At 34.5% G+C, this 22,281-nt stretch overlaps 1 protein-coding gene across 1 annotated transcript; it reads left to right on the top strand.

Annotated features, from left to right (window-relative positions):
* The first annotated feature begins 6,723 nt into the window (after positions 1-6,723).
* Positions 6,724-8,003, top strand: LOC109677218 (olfactory receptor 10D1B-like). Its single transcript, XM_020153328.2, has 2 exons — positions 6,724-7,620; positions 7,992-8,003. The coding sequence occupies exons 1-2, from the start codon at positions 6,724-6,726 to the stop codon at positions 8,001-8,003; spliced, it is 909 nt and encodes a 302-aa protein (XP_020008917.2).
* The last annotated feature ends 14,278 nt before the right edge of the window (positions 8,004-22,281 follow it).

Genomic DNA, 22,281 nt, shown 5'->3' on the forward strand with positions numbered 1-22,281 from the left:
CTCAAGTGGTAGAGCACCTACCTAGCAAGGATAAGGCCCTGAGTTCAAACCTCAGTACTGCCAAAAAAGGAGAAAAGACAAAGAAATAAACAAATATTTAAGTCAATAATGACTAATTATTTCCAAAAATTAATTTTGGGTACCAACCACAGTTTTTTAAATCTCATAAGCACAAGATGTATAAGTGCAAAAAAGTGTATATCTAGGCATAAAGTACCACATAATAGGGCAAAGACAGTCTCTTTAAGAAAGAGCATTTGGAAAACTGGACCTCCACATGTATAAGAATTTAATTGGGCCTTCATCAAACATAATATAGAAATCAACCCATAATAGATTGAAGACTTAAACATAAGACATAAAAATAAAACAATTTTTGAGAAATGTTCCATGATATTACTCTGGAAAATTATTTGTTTGATATGATCACAAAAGAAAAAGCCACAATAGAAAATATAGCAAAATGGAAACGCATCCATCTAAAAATCTAAAACACTAATGAAACAGCAAATGAAAACCACTCATGGATTTTGAGTCACATCGACACCAATTTATCTAATGTTAGTTCAAAAATTCCCAAAGGACAGCATTTTTTTACTTTAGAAATATTTAAAGATTTTGTTCTGGGAAGCAAAAACAGTAATAAAGTTCACCTACTGCATTTAGTAGTTTATTTTATTTTGTTTATTTAATTACACTATCTGTACCTTAATTGATGCTAACTGGGAGAAGCACATAGTCAATTTTTTACAGCTAACAATGCTAACATGTATTGTGAACTAAAACTTCTACTTAGGATGACTTTATCATTGATGATTCTCCTGTTGTTCCTGATATAACAGACCAAAGGAGAGGTCTTGGTTTGCCTGTTCCAACACTGGTATCTATGGTGATTTCTGCTCTTAAGTTTCTGCTTACTTTTTGTGAAATTTTATGTCTTCTAAATTGTGCAATGTATACATTTAATGCCCTCCATGATGTTGTTTGGAATAAAAATGAAATCATATCCCTTAAGATGATAATCCAGATTTGATGACAGATCAGTCTCAGTCATCTTTTCGCTCTACAGCAATCCTTTACATCTACAAAACTAAGAGAGTATAAGTTCATTGTACTCCCCTTAGGGGATTCAGCTTTTACCTTTTGCTGGATAACTTAGAAATCTATGCCACCAGATAAAATATATAGATTGAACCCATAAATTTACATTTCCAAACCTTCATTAAAACTTTCATACTCATGTGACCTCCCCTTAGCATGACATATTTTTCATAATACTGCTTGGTTTGTATTAGGTCTGTATTCCACATATGAGAGAAAATTTAAGGCCTTTGGCCTTGTGAACCTAGCTAACTTCACATACAAGAGAGAGGATAAAAGAAGAAAGTTAAGAAGGGGAATATGGTTTATGTACTTCCTATATAAGAAAAAATACATAATTTTTAAACCCATTGAATTCACCATAAGAAGGGGGCTAAGGCAGAAAGGAGAAAAATAGAGGGATTGATCCAATTCAGGTTATAATACAAATAAACATGGGGATGTCACAATGAAACATCCTGTATAATTATTGTAAACAAATAAAAAATGACATTTTTATATAAAAATGGAGAACAGAAAGGCAAAACAGGTCCTGTATAGGAAGGTCAGTACCAGTGGAATGGTTAGGATATATGGACAGTGTATGGTGGTGAATATGATGGAAATATGTACACATGTAAATGGAAAAATGAGACCTGTTGAAACCATTCCAGTTTTGGAGGGAGGGAGAATAAAAGAGAATAATGAAGGTGGTAAATTCAACTATGATATATTATAAGAACTACTGTAAATGTCACATTTTATCCTTGCTACAATAATAACAAAAAGAAAAAGAAAAAATTATATATGCAGCCTGATTCATATGAAAAATTATCTTTCCTTCTGTACTTGCATTCAGTTCACCAATCTTTGAGGTTTTGGAACTCAAGAAGCCAGATTTGATTACTTCCCTTCTGTTTCCTGGAGAGAATGCCTATCTTCTGCCGAAATATACACACACACACACACACACACACACACATGCACACACACACGAAGAGTGTGTGTGTGAATAGTTATTTTTGCATGTATATTTTTGTTGTAATATAAATTCATATATTAAAAACAGTAAAACTTCATCTCTCCTTTAAAGAGCTGGGGTCTGACCTAAAAAACTAGCTAGCATTTGTTGCCCTTAACGCAGAGAAACTAAAGCAGATACCTTAAAGCAACTGAGGCCAAGAGGAAAAGGGGAACAGGTACTAGAGAAAAGGTTAGATCAAAAAGAATTAACCTAGAAGGTAACACCCACACACAGGAAATCAATGTGAGTCAATGCCCTGTATAGCTATCCTTATCTCAACCAGCAAAAACCCTTGTTCCTTCCTATTATTGCTTATACTCTCTCTACAACAAAATTAGAAATAAGGGCAAAATAGTTTCTGCTGGGTATTGGGGGGGAGAGGGAGGGGGCGGAGTGGGTGGTAAGGGAGGGGGTGTGGGCAGGGGGGAGAAATGAACCAAGCCTTGTATGCACATATGAATAATAAAAGAAAAATGAAAAAAAAAAAAAAGAACTGGGGTTGCCTTTTTGGGTGAAATCATTTCAGACCAGTTATATGGTTATATGAACATCTGCAAGCTTCTTGCTATTGGAACTCAGAAATAGGAGTTTAAAAAGACAAGGGCTGTTATGTCTCAATGAAGCAAATATTATGCAAATTTTCCTTTTGTTACACCATCATCTAAGATAGCCCCTTGGGGATCATCTTCTGATCAAAGTGTTCCTCTGTACCACTGGGGACCTGTTATCCCCAATAGAATATGATCTTTACAGATTTGCACCTCTGTCATAGCTATAACCTGGTGCCACAAATCATTCAAAGAATAGTAAATAAAGATAGTTATTGAGGGCAAGGGTGCCAGGAAGACTTTTCCAAATCTACAAAATAAGTCTGTCAGTGATTTTTTTTCACTCATACAAGGGTAATTGCTCCGTGGCAAGTCTTTTTTGGATGAAGTGGAGGTATACTGGAAAACACATTAATGTTGTAGTCAGAAGATTTACGTATGATTTGCTCTTCCTTTTACTTTTGAAAAGTTTGAATTTCAGTGTCCTTATCTGGAAACTGGAGTCCTTAAAGGGACTTTGTGAGAATTTATTAGGAGATCAGAAATTAAATTATACCATAATGCAATAGGAAAATAGCAGTATTTGTAAAAAATCATAATCAAGTCAGAATTAGTAACTACTGAGACATTTGTACTCTTCTGTGTTTGGGATGTATCCTACCCACTATCAGCTGTAGAAATGTGGTCCACTTACTTAAATTTTTTGTGTCTTAGTTCCTTAAGTTAAAATGGAAATAAATACTACCTGTCTCATAGACTGTGGTAAGGATTAAAAGAGCTGATATATACAAAGTATTTAGTACAATGCCTAGACATATTTGTTTGCAACATAATTCAGATTATTTGTTTTTTAACTACATTCCATACAGAAATGCATCCCCACTAGCATCTACCTTCCTAAGGGACACTTCTTCTGTGACATGTGGCCATTCTTCCCTTGGAACCCATCAAAAATGTTATTTTAACTACTGTAAAGATAATCATACTTATTAATATTTTAAAGGTAGATAGATCTACTATATTTAAATCAAAGCATTGGTACTACTCAGATACATTTGAAAATATGGACTATAAAAATAAAACCAAATATTCTCATAGCTAAAAGGCACAAAGCATTCATGTAACCTCATATTCTACTTGGTAATCTCCCTCCTCACAACCATAAAGGATCATTTTCCCTCACACTTATGGTGAAATTATTCCTGAACAAGGTAACTTATTTCAATGAAGTATTTCTTTTTTTTCTATACTGAAGTGAAGTCTAAGCTTTTATTAATTCCATAATCTTTTAACTATTATTCACTATGAAGAAACACACAAACTTTTCAAGTATTTGAAGTCAACTTTCATCAGTTCTTTGTTTCTCTCAACAAAATATCCCATGGGATCTCTCACAACAGAAAGATTAGTAGCATTGGCTCTAGAATCAGATAAGGCTTTAATCTTAGATCACTCACTTTCACCTGTATGATCAAGTTATTAAAATTCTTTGTGCTTTAGTTTCCTCTCCTAATTAACAAGGTTTTTTTAAGGATTAATAAAATAAAAGTAGAAACTATGGAACTTTAAAAAATCATCACAATATTGTGCAAATGATCAGTCAATATTGATTTTCATATTTAATCATTTATATTGTCTAGTTTATGGCCACTTTGCTAATGTATAACTTTCCTTTTAATGACCTTAAGTTATTAAAAGTGCAGTAAGAGGCTTTTCTAGAATGATAATAAATAATAGTTTATTATGCATTAACTCCTGTTTTAAATAGTGGTACTCACTGTAGATATCTACATAGCCCCTAAAATATTTGTATAATTTAAGTACAAGTTTTGCAATGTTACTACATGCAAAGTTAAACATGTCAGAGGTGGGCAAAAAAAGGAATAGCTGGCATGAAGCCTTGAGGTTGGCTCTGAAGTCCATTCTAGCAGACTGGAAAGGGATGAAGGTATATTTGTTTCAAAGAATCCCACTACTATTATTTTATTTTGCTGTCAAGTGTGGTTAACTTTAATCTAACTGCTCCCTCAGAACTACCAATGAATGAATCATGAAAACAATTCTCAATGGTATCTTAAAAAAGTGATCCGAGAGGAATGCATAGTTTTATATATTACTAGTATATGCTAACTGCAAACCTCAGTTCCAGAGTCTGAAATATTGTGGTGTTCTAAGAACCAGAAAATGTGGCTTGGGTTACATGTACCATACTGAAGAAAATTCCACCATTTGTCCCTGTGGAAATTGTATTCCTGGCATGAACTGATTTCTTAACCACACTGAATCTTCCAATCCACCAACACACTTTCTTTCTCCATTTATATACGTCTTCTTTGATTGCTTTCAGTAATATGTTATTTTCAGTGTATTGATTCTGTTCAAATTTGACTAGATTTCAAATTATGTATTTGGTGCTATTATCAATAATACTGTTTATTTTAATTTTAATTTCTATTTTTGTATTTCAAATACACAGAAATGAAGCATTTTGGGGGTATTGACTGCATCTGGTAACATTACTAAATTTACTTTTACTTCCAGAAGCTTTTATTGTAAATTCTTTGAAATGTATATTGCAAATAAGCATATTGTTTATGAATAGAAACAGTTTGTTACTTTCTGTTTACAGTCTTGCCTTTTGTTTTTCTCTCTTTGTTGTACTGTCTAGGACTCATAGTATAATAGTAAATGTTTCTAATTTATTCATCATTGATTTTTTTCAGTACTAAAATTTGTATTTGCTTCAATTTTTATGCTTTATATGTCTCCACTGAGAACATCTTTCTGTCCATTCATTTGAAATATGCTTATCTAAACCTCATGGTTTCAATAGTAGAAGTTCTAGTATTTTTGATAATTCCAACTTCTGGTTCATAGCAAAGTTGGAACATATTCATTTTCTTTTCTTTTGATAATTACTTGGAGTTTCTTTTTTGCTTCTGTGTTTTGTATGTCAAATAATTACAGATTGCATTATGAGCACTTCATATTCTTTAAGCTAGACCCTGGAATCTGTTAAAATTCTCTGGAGAGTATTGGCTTTTGTTTGGATGTTTGTCTAATGAATGACCAATTTAGTTAGCAGCAAAAAGTTCCTAATGACTTCTATTCAGTTTAAAGCCTTTAATATACTGCAGTATGTTTGTCCTTTATATGTTCCACTGAGAGATGATTACAATATTTTGCCACTCAGAGGTTAATATGAGACCTGGGTAGTATGTCACATTATGGTTCAGTTCTCTTAGCCTCTATGACACTTCTTTGTATTCATTCCATATACATGCACCTTAGAAATGAACTCTGTCCCTTTCCACCATTCCCTTATCTATAGAAATACACACCCCACTAACACACATACACATACATCTCAATGCTGTGATCCTCTATCCAGACATTAAAGTTTCTTCACAAGCTACTGTTTCTTATGCTGCTGCCACAGAATTCTCAAGCTGCTACTACTTCTTAGGGCTCAGTTGTGGAGGAAAGGAGAAAGGCAGGGAAAGATGAGAAAAAGAGGAGAGAAGAAGAGAAAGTGGGAGAAGAAGAGGGAGAAAACATCAGGCATGTCCTTACATTTTTGGATGACAGAGACCACTTTTATCAGGTTCAGGGTTTAATTCCTGAAGCTCCATCATCCTGAGCAGAAAAACATGACTCTGTAATTTCACCTCACCTTCAAATTACATCCGTGAAAATAACAGAGGAAAAAAGAAACTCCCACCTGTATGGGGTATTTCTTTCAAATTTCATCTCCTTTTCTCAGTCTGCCTCCTTCTGTTTACTTTTCAGTCTTTAGGAAGGTTATTTTTATTACTTCACTGGCATTTCAATTATAAGCAACAAGAAATATAGACACTGATGACATTAATCCAACTTGGCCAAAATCAACATTTCCAAATTATAGTAAAGAGGTTTATTACCCATATGTTTTATGTGTAGATCTGCCCCTATGTCAGAGAAATGATTATTGATTGTTAAAATATGAAACCAACACATCCTAAAGAGATCTTTTGATCAGTGTTTACACCTTAAACCCTGTGTTCTGCCTTGAAGTCCAACATTCTGACAACTATGAGGAATCTCTCAGTGGTGACAGAGTTTATCCTTCTTGGCATCCCACACACGAAGGGATTGGGGACCACACTCTTTGTCCTGTTTTTTTCCTTCTACATCTTCACCCTCATGGGGAACCTGCTCATACTCCTGGCAATTGTCTCTTCCTCCCGACTTCACACTCCCATGTACTTCTTCCTGTGCAAGCTGTCTGTGTGTGACATATTTTTCCCTTCAGTGAGTTCCCCCAAGATGCTCTTCCACCTCCTGGGAAACAGCCGGGCCATCTCCTACTCAGGCTGTGTGTCTCAGCTCTTCTTCTACCATTTCCTGGGAGGTACAGAAGGTTTCCTGTACACAGTGATGGCCTATGACTGCTTCATTGCCATATGTTACCCTCTACGCTACTCAATAATCATGTGCCACAGAGTGTGTTCCATCCTGGCTATGGGGACCTCATTTTTTGGTTGCATTCATGCCACTTTTCTAACCACTCTTACCTTCCAGTTGCCCTACTGTGGTCCTAATGAGGTAGATTATTACTTCTGTGATATCCCAGTAATGTTGAAGTTGGCTTGTGCAGACACATCAGTTCTGGAGATGGTGGGGCTCATCAGTGTTGGCCTCATGCCCCTCAGCTGCTTCTTTCTCATCCTAACCTCCTACAGCTGCATTGTCTGCTCCATCCTGCAGATCCATTCTGCTGAGGGACGACACCGAGCCTTTTCCACCTGCAGTGCTCACCTCATTGCCATCCTCCTTTCCCTTATGCCAGTGGTCCTCATCTACCTGCAGCCTACCCTCAATCCCTGGCTTAATGCAACTGTTCAGGTCCTAAATAACCTGGTCACTCCCATGGTGAATCCTTTGATCTACAGCCTAAGAAATAAAGTAAAATATTCTCTGAAGAATATAGTACAACAAGTATTATCATACCTGAGAAATGACAGAGGGAGGATTGGTAATTAACAATAGTAAGATTACATTTCCTACAAAAGGTTTTTTCTTTTGTGTGATAGCACAGACTTAAAGACTCAGAACAAATTATTCAAGGTCATGTAACTTGAATAATAAAATATTCTACCCAGGAAGATTATCTTTTTCCAGTTGGCAAAATATCTTGAATTCTCTTTTTCATTTTCCGTCTTATGACTTTGTTCCTATATCCTTTCCTTCTCCTCTCTATTACGTTACTTTAGTACTTCTTCATTTTTTTTTTTGGCATGGTTATCACCTTACCCTCCTCAAATGTCTACTGAATAAACTTTCATTCGATAGGTAAGAAGTTCCTAAAATAAAATGTAGCTGTTGAAAAACATGGCTTCTATTGGAATCCTGTTACTTTTAAAACATGAAGTATAAAGGAACAGGATTCTATAACAGGTTTCTTTTTTTCTTTCTTTTTTGTTTTTTTGCTAGGACTAAGGTTAGAACTCAGGATTTCATGCTTGCTAGGCATGAGGCACTTTAACATTTCAACCATTCTACCAGCTCAGTGAGATTTCTTATGTAGGAATAAGAACTCAGTTAGGCTGTTTCACCTCTAAATACTTTCTATTGGTCTGTAATCATGTGTGGATAAAAGAGAATGTGGATGGAGTATATATATTCTGTGAAACATGCTGATTCTGTTTTTTTAAGTATTACAAAAGTTTGATTTACTTTTGCAATCTCCAGAATAACCAAAGAGAAGCCCACGCCACTATTGGCTTATAGTTTTGGATACTCTGCTTTCACAAAGACTTTGGCTTTGGTGTACTCCTTTCTTTTTTTTGTTATTGGGCTTATCTTGAGAAATGTTATAGTACAGACAGCAATGTGATGGGAAGAAAAGACAGTGGGAATGGAGAAAAATGGTAATGTGTGGGGGGAAGGAGTTATTAAAAGGAAAGGAAAGAAGGTGATTGGAAGAAGCAGATTTAGAATGAAGGATTCACTCCTTTGGTCTCTTTTCTGTATCAAAAATCTGTCAAGGAATCTGCCAGACCCAGTCATCCCCTTCGTGAGCATCACAGACTTTGAGGGAAGAACACTTTTTCCTGTTCAAGTCTCTTAAGCACTAATTTATTCCTTTTACTTCCTTTTTCATGATCATATTATTAAAATAATCCACACACTTCATCAGACTTTTTCCACTTATCTGGATATATAGTTTGATTCAAACATGAATTATTAGTGTAGTTTTTTTTCATACTTTTTATTATTTATTATTTATCTCTCTAACTAATACATAAACTCTGCAGGAGCAATTCCTACCCTATTTATTACTGTACTTGTAGAACCTAACATTACATGATATAAAAAATATGAATTTTGTAATCAAACTCTTCTTATCCCTTATAACAATAGTGAATCCTTAACACTCAGATTATTTTAAATATGCTCCACCTTTGTTTCTTTGTTTTTGTTAGACTTAAGTGTTTTGCCTTCATTTACAACTGGGGCTTTGCCCAGAATTGTAATTTCTTTACATCAGAATTTTAACACACTAGCTCCTAACATTTACTGCCATGATGATAAATGATAAATTCTACTGTTCATCATTATTTCATTTCATCCTGACACTGACTCTTACTTTGTTATACATCTGGAGCCAAACTCTTTGGACTCTATTGCCACCTCTCTTCTCAGACATCCATTTGGAACCACCAATTATCACTGTCATTAACCACCTGCCTGATTGAAATCTCTGTAGTTGATTGCACCTAAAATTATCTAAAATAATCTAAAATACATGCTTCAAACCAATAGATCATTTAATCTCTCACTATTTTCTACCCAATTGTAGAAAATCTCATTTTCTCATTTTCTCATTTAATATGTTAGTCTCATTTAATATGTAATATTAAAAGTAATATATTAAGTAGAATGATAGCATCATGATTAGTCTTATTAACAGTTCTCTAAGGGAGAAAAAAAAGTCATATTATTTAGCCATGATTATGTGCCATGATCTTTCTAAGAACTTCACATACAATTGTTTTATTAAACTCTCATATTAACCACTGAAAACATGTATTAGAATCCACATTTTGTTCAAATATGGAAATTGAGTGCCATTATGGGTAAGTAACATCTCCACAATCATATTAATTGGGAGAAACCGCAAGGTACAATTTACCTCTTAACAAATTCACACTTTTCTTTTGTGTTTTTCTGATTCCACCTGAAACACTAGTGCATAAATAAAATAAAGCTGAAGTCAAAAAGAATTACATGGATTTCAAAAATTTAATATGTTTTAATGATTTCATGTAGTCAAGGTTCTTAAGAGTTAACAAGAAGAATAGAAAACACTGATATAACATAAAATTAAAGAAGTCAAGGTCTTCGTCAATAAACACAGCCACTTGTTAAGTACTCTATTTCAGCTAATGTATCAAGCACCCTAATTCTCATAAATAGTTTACTAATCACTGTACTTCTCATAAATAGGGTATGAAATAATACTGTTCAAAGTTTGGTAGATTAAAATAAGGGAATTTAGATAATTACAATATTTAAAAGGCCATTTTCAAAGTTAAGGGGTATAAATCCAGTTTTCACATAGGTATATTTGTGTTGACTACACTTTCAGATGTATCTAAAACCAAAATGCCTTTAAAATAAACTAGACTACAAACATCATTATCATCCTTTTTTAAATCAATGCGATCAGATATTTATTGTTAAAGAGAAAGGTTTTTAAAATATCTGAAAAGGGTAAACTTAGACTGTAACAATGTAATTATTAAAATAATGCATCAAAGTTTTCCTATCCTACTTGGATTTCAGTGATGTCACACATGAAGAAGATGAGGCATCCACCAATGAAGGACTAACTGTGATAGAACTTGCTCACTCTCTATCAATCACTAGAAAATTGAACATATATATATATATATATATATATATATATATATAATTGCTTTGGATGCTAAAAGGAAGCAAAGGACTATGATCCCTGAGACTCTGGCTTTCTGTTTTGTGACAATGTATGAAATTTGTCACAGGAAAGGTGAATCCAAACATAACATAGAAGTCTCATAGACTTGGAAACACAGAGGCCATAGTTTAGAAATGTCAAAGTGGCTAGAGTTTGTGTAACAAAGTATTAGAGAGTTCCCACAAATGAAAATCTAAATTTCTATTTGTGAAGGTGTAGGGAGAAAATCAACAAGACTAAGCAAAAGAAACTGCTAAAACAACTATAGTAATTAATGATTAACAGTATTTCAAGAACTTACTTATAAATGGCAATAACTTAATTTCTGGCCTAAGAAGACATGATATAGGATACTCAACAGAGATAAAAAAGAAGTGATACTTTAGTAGTGAGACTAAACCAGCCTCAAAATAAGATACTTTAAAGACACAATAAAAATCTGAAACAAGGACTTTTTTAATCAAGCTGGTCTAGTGGTGATGTAATGCCTGCTGAACAGGATCCAACTACCTGAATTACTCCACAAGTGCTAGAATAAAATGAACGAAAGTCTGATCTATCCTGAAAGCACAAAAGAGTCAGATTTTTCCAAACAATTGTATGTGGTTAAAAATTGCCAAACATATAATGAACTAGAAATGTAAGCACCATAATTAGGATAACAATCAATCAATATATGAAAACCTAGGAATGTCAGAAACAATGGAATTAGTAGAAAAGAACATTAAAGCAAATTACTTTTGATTTCTATGTGGTCCAAAAGGAAAAGAAAATCATAGGATTATGAAATCTGTGGAAGGCAAAATCACCTAAGTCAAAATTCTCATTATTAAAAATAAATGTCTGGTATGACAATTTGCTAAACTGGGATGATAGCTCACTTAACAGTGACTATTTATGCAAGTTGATAGCAATATAAACATCCTAAATGAAATTCAGAAAGAAGAAAGATTAAAAAGTATTAGAAGAGCATCACTGCATTAAAACAGCATAACAATAGAATAATCAGAGCCCCAAAGGCGAGGAGAAAGAGATAGATAAAAACATAGTCAAAATAATGTTTAGCTGGATGTGCATGTCTGTATACCCCACTACGTGGGATGCTGAGGTAGGAGGATCATTTGAGCCCAGGAGTTTGAGTCTAGAGTGATCAGCATAGTGAGACCTCACTCTCACAAAAAAACAACAAATAGCCAACAACAAAAACAAACCGCAAACAAAAAAGAGAACAATGAAACCCTAAAAGTGTTGATAAATCTAAACCTAAAAACAATAGCAAAGTTTTTGGTCCAACATGAATATTTTGGACCAAAACTACAAAGAAGGGTTAAGGAAGAAATTACAAGAGAAACTAGAAAGTATTTTGAACTAAATTAAAAAGGAAAAATGTGAAATATGTGGGGTTAACCTCAAACAGTGCTTGTAAGAAATCTTATGCCAGGCACCAGTGGCTTATGCCTGTAACCCTAGCTATGCAGGAGGCAGAGATCAGGAGGATCACAGTTCGAAGCCAGCTGGGATAAAGAGTTCACGAGACCCTATCTTGAAAAAACCCTTCACAAAAAAGGGCTGGTGGAGTGGCTCAAGGTGAATTCAAACCCCACAATGCAAAAAAAAAAAAAGAAAAAGAAAAATGAATTCTCACAGCACTAAAATTGATGTTAACAGAAAAGAAAAATCTTAAATCAATTAACTCGATTGCCAACCTTATTAAAACAAACATAAGCAGAAGCAATGAAATAAAGAGAAAAGTAGACAGAACTGAAATATAAATTAGGGAAAAATTAGAGAATCAATTAAATCAAATGCTGGCCCTTTGATATGCATCTACTATAATCTATTTAATACTGAACCTGAATGCCTCTTCTGTCAATTCTTTGGATGCCCATCTCCCAGTTCCAAATTCACTCTTTTCCCAGACACTGTAATTAATGAAAGTGAGCATTGTAAAATATGTTTTTGTCTTTTGTTAGTGCTAATTATTATCAATAGAAGAAACTAAAATATACTAAAGATGTGTTTCTTCTCTTCCTGATTATGTTTTGGATCTCTTTCCAGGATTCTACCCAACATACTTTTTCCTCCATTATTTGGCCTCTCATGGGTTTTCTACACTGAGAGGTTACTGTAGGTTGGAAATTTCCCTGACTTTTGGTCCCCACTCACTTTCTTCCTCAGTTAATGGAGGCAGTGGTGATGTTGTCATGAAACTCAGAAAAAAAACTGCAACCTAACAGAGATCACTGCTTCCCATGCCCTTTTCTAGCTGCACTCTGAAGGATCTTTCATGGCAGACAATCTAGAAAGCTGAGTTCCTTGTTGTTATCCCATGCAGCCAGTCTGGAGCTACCCAGTCCAAGATGGAAATGCAATTTTCACTAGACAGCGTAAGTTATCTCACTAACACTTGATTCTAGCAGTGGGCAGAAGCCATCAGCTTTCTGAGGACCTAGTAAGGTCTTTGTTTCAACACAAGCACAGCGTCACTAGCATCCTACAAAGCAGGTTTCCAGCCAGTGGAGACCCCTCAATCATTTCTCTACTATCTGATGACAATGGTATCTCCATGGAGGTTTGGACCTCAGTTCAGGCTGGGAAATGATTTCCCTGAAATTCTCCAAATTACGCTGGATTTTGTGCTGATCCTTCTAGCTTCAGATCCTGCATTCTTAGGAATTCCCTTTCACTTTCAAGTAGTAAATTGTTACCACTCTGACCACCTACAAAAACATGTATTTAAAATTTTTCCCTGCTCAAATTATAGTGTGATTTTTATCTCTTGAGAAGAATGTGACTAATATATATATTTTTTTACTTAAGATCAAAAACAAAATACAATGTTTACTCTCACCACAACTATCTAATATTGTACTGAATGCTTTAGTCATAGAAGAAAGTCAAGAAAAGTAAATGAAAATCAATCATATTGCAAAGACAATTAGAGATTTTTATTTATGCAAAATGTGATCATTTGTTTAGATTTAGATAAATCAAGTGGAATCTACCAAGAACCACTAAGAATAAAACAGTGTTTTAAACTACATATCAAAATTAAACTACAAAATTCAAGTGGGAGGAGTGATCAGCTTAAATGGTTTTACAGTTTCTTAACTTTATGTGAAATAGTGTATCAGTTTTAAGAAGACTAAGAAATTTTATATAAGTAAGTTTTGCTGCCTACTAGTATCAAGAAGTAGAATACTCAATAGTAATAAAGTGGAGGGGATAAAAGAATGTGACAATGGTTGATGTAATTTATATGCATACATAAAATAGAATAGTGAAACATTTTGCAAATGTTTTAAGTAGGGAGGGATGGGGGAGAGAGAAAGTGGAGGTGAACCTAACCAACATACCATGTAAGGATACTCAGAAATGTCACAAAGAACCCCCCCATACAACTAATGTATGCTTATAAAATTGCTTTGAGGGAGAAAAAGAGTAAAAATTTTCTCATGTCCCTCTCTAGTCAATCTCCAAATATCCTGAATCCAGGCAACAATGAATCTACTTGTCACTATATATTTGAGATGCCATTTCTATGATCTTATAGGACTGGGATCTGCCATGGAAACCCTTTAATGTCTAGACTCTTTCATTTAGAATAAAATTCTTTGAGATTCGTCATATTTTTGTGTATTTGAAATGTATCCCTTTTTATTATTGAGATATATGCCATTTGCTAAGAATGATAAAATTTATTTTGCTATTCTAAATAAAACTCCTATGAACATTAATATGCAAGACTGTGTGCTGACATGTTTTCATTTTTTTGAGTAAATGTTTAGCTATGACAATATGTCATGTTTAACTTTATAACAAATAGTCTTTTTCCTAAAATGATATCATTTTGCACTCCTACCAGCAATGTATGAAATTCCAAGTTGAGTGCTCATAGGTAGAATTATTCATCTAAAGAGGTTAATATAATTCTTAATATAATTCTTTGCATAATGCAGATTCTCCCTGATTTTACTATAATTTAAGGCAGTAACATAGTTTAGCAAATATGTATAAGGCACTACCTTATGCTTCTGTAAAATGTAAAGACAAAAAAAATTAAAGTTCTGTTACTTGCTAAAATCCTGTTTTACTTTATGTGACAATCTTCATCCATACTCACTAAAATGGTGAAAAGTTGAACACAATACCTGCCTTTGAAAATTTTTTGGAATTACTCCTCCTATGTTAATATCACATATATTTGAATTTTAGTGAAAATTTGCCTGTCATAATGAGACAGAGACAAAGCTTTGGCAATGGAAGTAGAAGTAAAAGAAGAATGACAGATAAGATCTAATACCTGACATCAGCAATAAAATAAAAACATAAAAGCCGTATGAATTAACAGATGATGATGATATTGAGGGCCATTACTGCTGGGAATCAGGCTTTGTTAAATAAATAGCATAAAGAAAAAAAAAACCCATGCAGCTAAACTCTAAATTTGATTAAATACTAATCAAGTGACAGGAGTCAGTTGATAGACATGTTCAAATTTAACTATATTTAGAAATGAATAAGCTAAAGATCCAATGAAAGGAGTGTGATATATGTTTAAGAAAGTAGAAGTAAAATAATTGAGAGAGATAATTAAAGTCACACCTCTGGTTAATGATTAACCAGAAATTTGTCTTATTCCACACATCATAGTCTCTATACTGCTACTTTAATGACAATCATGTTAGAGTCTGGAACCATCTCCTCTATAAATTGTCTGCAGCAGGAGATGGATAACACCATCAAGTGTCCTGATTTTGTTGCCATTTTTAAAAGTAGCTCTCTGTTTGTGTGCATCATCAACTCATTAGGCTTGGCTAGTGTCATTTTTGTTCCCCAAAGAATGATTTCCTCTTTGTGGGCAGACAAAATTGTGTTTCTCAGCTTGCAGGAATGAGAACAGAGTCTGCACTATGATTAATACACCTTTGTCATGATTATTATTCTATTGAGCCTTTTTGACCAGCCTCCCAGGCTTCTTTTCTAGGTCCATGGGTAGTAATGTAGATTGCTGAGTGATGGAAGAAAACACCCAGAGACAGCAGCTTTTAAGATATAATGTTTATTGAACCTTACTAACATGGGAGTGGAGTTATGGCCCAAGTGGTAGAACACCTGTCTTTTTTTTTTTTTTCATTTTTCTTTTATTATTCATATGTGCATACAAGGCTTGGTTCATTTCTCCCCCCTGCCCACACCCCCTCCCTTACCACCCACTCCGCCCCCTCCCTCTCCCCCCCTCAATACCCAGCAGAAACTATTTTGCCCTTATCTCTAATTTTGTTGTAGAGAGAGTATAAGCAATAATAGGAAGGAACAAGGGTTTTTGCTGGTTGAGATAAGGATAGCTATACAGGGCATTGACTCACATTGATTTCCTGTGTGTGGGTGTTACCTTCTAGGTTAATTCTTTTTGTTCTAACCTTTTCTCTAGTTCCTGGTCCCCTTTTCCTATTGGCCTCAGTTGCTTTTAAGGTATCTGCTTTAGTTTCTCTGCGTTAAGGGCAACAAATGCTAGCTAATTTTTTAGGTGTCTTACCTATCCTCACCCCTCCCTTGTGTGCTCTCGCTTTTATCATGAGAACACCTGTCTTGTAAGCACAAAGCTCTGAGTTAAAATCCCAGTTCCACCAAAAAAATAAAGAAACTTAATAACATGGGAGCTTAACTAACAGGGAAATTAAAGAGGCGGATAATCTTACTAGTAAGTCTGAATGTCTAGTGGCACTTAGACTGACAGGGAGGGTCCAGGTGAGCACATAAGGTCCAACTGCAACATTTAGAAGGAGGAGAAGATCCCCCCGAAGCACCGACAAACCAAAAGTTCTGCTTGGAAGGTCCAATGGCAGTGAGCTGGACCAAGAGCACTTGTTCTCTCCCCAGTGCTCCTTTACCACACACAATTACTGCAGGGATAGGGGATCCCATTCTCAGAATTCAAGGGAGGTTAATTTGAACATTTATATTTTTGTCTAGGTGGCTCACATTCATTGCTCTATTGGCCTGACCTGGGTCTTGGGAACAGAAAGGGATGTACAAATTGATGCCCTGTTGTTTTCAGGGATCATACATATGTTACAGTATTTCAATGGATATCCATAGAATTGTGAGAGACAGAAGTTGAAGTATTTTGTGTTGGAGTGAGAATTCCAAAGAAACACTTCCAAGTCATGGTTCCATGCAATTTGTTAGTTATTCTCACTAACGCAACCCCAAGGCAAATAGGAAAGAATACTAAGAGGAGGGGAAGAGAGATGAGGGTTACTGCAAGCTTTCATAGTCTCTTATTTTACATATGTACTTTCTAGTACATATGCAATTTTCAAGATAAATATTGTTTTTTCTTACCATCACATTTTAAGTCTCAGCTCTTTCAAGCAAGTGTCTTTATTAATTCTTTACATGAAGTTTTCCAAGTCTTTGTCCACAATTTTAAAAGTACTGCATTGTTTACTTTCCAACCATATTGAAAGGTGCTGTCTGTGTTTCTATGCAATGAATACTTATAGCTGATATTACTTTCCTAAAATAAACTGTAAATCTGTGTCTAGAAATCCAAGTCTATTTTACATGTATTTGGTCTTGTATTTCATTACAAATAACTTTCTGAAAATGATAATACCTTGAGATTTTTCTATAAGGCATTATAGCTGTAAAATCAATAGCTTCATAAGAAGTGAATACACTTCTTTTTGGATCTGTTTTAAAGAATAAATCCTGATACCTTGAATAGTAAAGTGTTTCATAGATTTCAAGTCAAAGGAATCATAGGAAATGATGATGTGCCAAATGTACAGAGATTTTGTTTGATTTTCTTACATCTTTAGCTCCTCTTAAAAAGCTTCTACACCACCAACATAGTGGGAGAAAATATTTGACAGCTATACATCAAAAGACTGATAACCAGAATATACAGGGAACTTAAGAAAGTAAAGTCTCCTAAAATCAATGAACCAATTAAGAAATGGGCAAGTGAACTAAACAGAACATTCTTAAAAGAAATTCAAATGACCAAAAAAAACCACATGAAAAAATGCTCACCATCTGTAGCCATAAAGGAAATGCAAATCAAAACCACACTAAAATTCCACCTCACCCCTGTTAGAATAGCCATCATCAAAAACACCACCAACAACAGGTGTTGGTGAGGATGTGGGGAAAAAGGAATCCTCATACACTGCTGGTGGGAATGCAAGCTGGTGCAACCATGCTGGAAAAAAATTTGGAGGCTTCTTAAAAATCTAAACATAGACCTGCCATATGATCCAACAGTCCCACTCCTGGGGATATACCCAGGAATGCAACACAGATTACTCCAGAGGCACTTGCACACCCATGTTTATTGCAGTGCTATTCACAATAGCTAAGTTATGGAAACAACCATGATGTCCCACTATTGATGAATGGATCAAGAAAATGTGGTATTTATACACAATAGAATTTTACTCAGCCATGAAGAAGAATGAAATCTTATCATTTGCAGGTAATTGGATGGAACTGGAGAACATCATTCTGAGCGAGATTAGCCAGGCTCAGAAGACCAAAAATCGTATGTTTTCCCTCATATGCAGAGTTTAGATCTAGGGCAAATGCAGAAATGTGGTCAGACTTGGATCACATGACAAGGGGTGAGCACATATGGGAGATATGAAAGCGTTTGATGTCCCCACTCCAAAGTAACTAATACAAAAACCTTAAAGCAACAGAGGTTAACATGAGAAGGGGATCAGGAAACAGTGTAAAGATCAGTCATCGATGAATCAACTTGGGTTGCATCACATTTGTACATGAAAGCAATGCTAGGAATCTCTCTGTATAGCTATCCTTAACTCAACTAGCAGAAATGCTTTGTGTGCCTTATTATGCTTATGTCTTCTCTTCAACAAAATTAGAGATAAGGGCAGAACAGTTTCTGCCTGGAAGTGGGGGGGGGGAAGGAGGGAGAGAGTGTGAGAGGATGGCAGGAGGGAGCAATGACTGAAACAATGTATGCATATGTGAATAAATGAATAATAAAAAATTTAAAAAATAAAAAATAAAATAAAATTATCAAGTTAAAAAAAATTTCCTACTATCAATCCATTCCAAGCTTTCTCATCCCAACAACATGGAATCTTCCTTTTTTTTTCATAGAACAATACAAAATCAGTGGTTGACTCTACTGGTATATCTAAGTAAATAAATAACCTCTCATTGCTCTAAGAAAAATGGTACAATTCTATATTATCTTCTTAATTTTTGCCATACAGATTATCAAGTGCAGTAGACCTCATGAAATTAAAACAACTACAAGGTATATTGAAGGAGAGAATAATTACTGTTAAGATGTTTATTAATGACCTGGATGAACAGGAAGAAATATTTAGACATAATAAAAAAGGGGAAAATTGATCATTTTGAGTAAATTTTATCTTTCAGAACTGTTTCAAGCTCACACAATAGTTGAGCAGAAAGTACAGATTTCCCATGTATCTCTTCTGTCCTCACCCCCTGGAGTAGTTTTTCCACTATTACTAATATGTTTCAAAATGGTACACTTGTTAAAACTAAAGTTCATAACAACTCATAACATTATTGTTATTACATTATTATTGAATAAGTTTCATCCTTTACATTAGTGGTCACTTTTTGTGTTGTACATTGTATGTGTTTTAACAAACAAATGATGATATGTATCCACCATTATAGTATCCAACAAATCTGCTTCATTGCCCTAACAATGCCTTGTTTTCCACCCATCTTTTCATTTGTTCTTTCAAACCAAGTATGGCAATGTCATTTTTATACTGTCTTCATAATTTCATTCTTTCCAAAGTGTCACATAGCTGGAATCAGGACATTATCATTTTCTCAAATTGGCTTTTTTCACTTAGCACTATGTTGTGAAATTTCTCCCATGACTTTTTGTGGTTTGACAGCTTATTTCTTAAAATTTCCCTTCAGATTTTCTTATAAGCATGTATTTATTAATAGTTCAGTGGGGTTCATTGTGATAGTTACATAGATGCACACAGTGTACTTTGAACAAGTTTACCCTTTCTATTAAGTTAAAAAATCAATGAATAATATTCCATTTAATGAATGTACCATAGTTGTATTCATCCGCCTAATAAGGACATCTTGGTTGCCTCCAGCTATTGATAATAATGACAAAAACTGCTATCATTATGCATTGTTTTCCTTGTGGACTTCAGTTTTAACTCATTTGGAGAATATCAATTACCTTAATTTATCAATCACATGGTCAGAGTGAGTTTGATTTGTATATCCAGCCAAAACAGTCTTTGATAGTGGCTACACCATTTTGCATTCCCACCAGCAAAGAATGAGAGTTTGTGGTGTTTTACACCTTCAATGGCATTTAATGTTGTCAGGGTTTCAAATTTTATCCATGCTAAAGAGATGTGTGGTGATATCTCTGTATTTTAATTTGTAATTTCATGATGGCATATGCTGAATATCTTTTCATAGTTATTTGCCAGATATATATCTTTGCTTTGTTGGGAGGTCTGTTATATCTTCACTCCATTTTTAATTGGAAGTTTATTTCTTTATTGTTGAGTTGAACAGTTTTTCTACATTTAATAAACCAATATCTTATTAGATATGTGTATAGCAAAGGACTTTTCCCAGTCTAAAGCTTGTTTTTTCATACCTATAATTTAGAGAACAGTTTAAAATTTTAATGAAGTTCAACTTAATTTTTATTCTCTAATGTATTGTGTGTTTCCTGCTGCATTTTAAAATGTACCAGCAAATTCAAAAGCATCTAGATTTTATCATGCATCATTTTCTAAGCATTTTATGATTTTACATTTTGATTTTAGATATGTAATTCATCTCAGTTAATTTTTGTGAAAGATGTGAGATCTGTGTCTTGATTAATTATATCGTATCAGGTATTCAATTGTTCCAACACCATTTGTTGGAAACATTATCTATTCTCCACTGAGTTGTTTTTGTTCCTTTGTCAAAAATCAGTTGACTCTATTTGTGTTTGGTGAGACTAGGGTTTAAAATTAGGGCTTCATGCTTGAAAAGCAGGATCTCTACCACTTGAGCTACACCTCCAGTCCATTTTGCTCTATTTTAGAGATGTTGTCTTATGAACGCTTTGCCCTGCTTGGCTTCAAACCAGGATGCTCCTGATCTCAAGCCTCCTAAGGTGCTAGGGTTAGGGTTACCTGCAGAAGCTACCACTGCCCTGACATTTTTCAGCTCATTCTGTTCCATTTATTTGATTTTCATTACTTTAGCCAATGCCACACTTTCATAATTTCTGTAACTTCATAGTAATCTTGAACTCAGATAGTGACAGTCCTTTATTGTTCATGTTCTTCAATATTGACTTGGTGACATACAATATACGTGTAATACAGACTAAAGCTGTTTAAATAAAGCAGACTACTCTCTTATTGGAACCATGAGAGCAGTTTGTAGCAATACAACTTTGGTCATCATCGTTAGAACTAGTATATTAATTAATATTCTAGTAAAATGAACTTCAATAGACCTTAATTATAAAAAAAGAGTTAAAACAGAAAATCCACAGTTACTATGCTCATGTAGAGAAGATGGAAGAGACCTTAGCTCATTGAGTCCAGTGAGAACCTCCTCATACATCTGTCTTGTGGTAATCTTATAATGTTCCAAGATGAGATCCAATCCCATATAGATTCCATAAGTTTTTCTCTTTCCTAAAGCACAGCCAAAAATATAAATCTATTTTTGAAATGTTGATAATCTGTGTGTGCCATTATCATAAGTTCAAATATAACCTATTGTGTTTTTCCTAAGAGACTTTCACCTTTGAGAGTCTTCCCTGAATCTTGGAGTCTTCAGAGTACACTCATTCATCTCTTAGAGGTCAAATACCTTGCTTGGAAGACAGTGCTCAGGACACATTCACCCACTGTCATTAAGTCTTTGAGTGACAATAGATCTAGGAGATGCTCAGTCCCGATTCGTCCTTTTGTACAGGAATAAAGGTGAAGTGACTTTGCCAGATTCACAGTGAATTAGTGAAACAGCTGCAGCATGAAGCAACCTTTAGAGATAGTGAGAAGGGGATTTATTTCTTCTTCATTTCCAATAGTTTGCATTTGATTTTTTAATATTGATAAATCATAATCTAAACAAGATTAGCAAGATAGTATTTGCCAGGAAACCAAGTATGTGAACTTATCTCACATAATAGTAGAAAACACATCAATCAAATAGGAGCAACAAGTCTTCTGTTACTTATGGAGGTCAGATTAAGTACACACCACTTTACCAAAGCAACATTTGCCTTAAGTGCTCACTACAGAATAGAATTTTTATTTCAGTTTGGGGGGGTGGAGGCGGTATGTAACAAGGAGATGTCTCAGGAACCTGGGTAAGTGGTTATGTCAGATAAAGGAACTGAGTTTGCACCTGGTCCTATTGTAAAGACACTAAGGATGAAGAAATAATTCTGAGACCTGATTTAGTGTAAACCCACAAAATACTGACTGTGTTCAATCAAACTGTACCTTGCAGAAAGCCTGAAGTTATTCACGTCAACCCTATCCTCAGTGCCTTTAACACTCTTAGCCTTTGGGAAAAAAGTCACAAAGAGACATGGAAAAAGAAAAGAATAGAATTTCTGAAAGCTAATTACAAACTTACAT

Source organism: Castor canadensis, chromosome 2 (assembly GCF_047511655.1).
Source record: "Castor canadensis chromosome 2, mCasCan1.hap1v2, whole genome shotgun sequence".
Taxonomy (NCBI): Eukaryota; Metazoa; Chordata; class Mammalia; order Rodentia; family Castoridae; genus Castor; species Castor canadensis.

Excerpts from the sequence above, each read along its gene's own strand:
- LOC109677218 (XM_020153328.2), top strand. The coding sequence starts at position 6,724 with ATGAGGAATCTCTCAGTGGTGACAGAGTTTATCCTTCTTGGCATCCCA.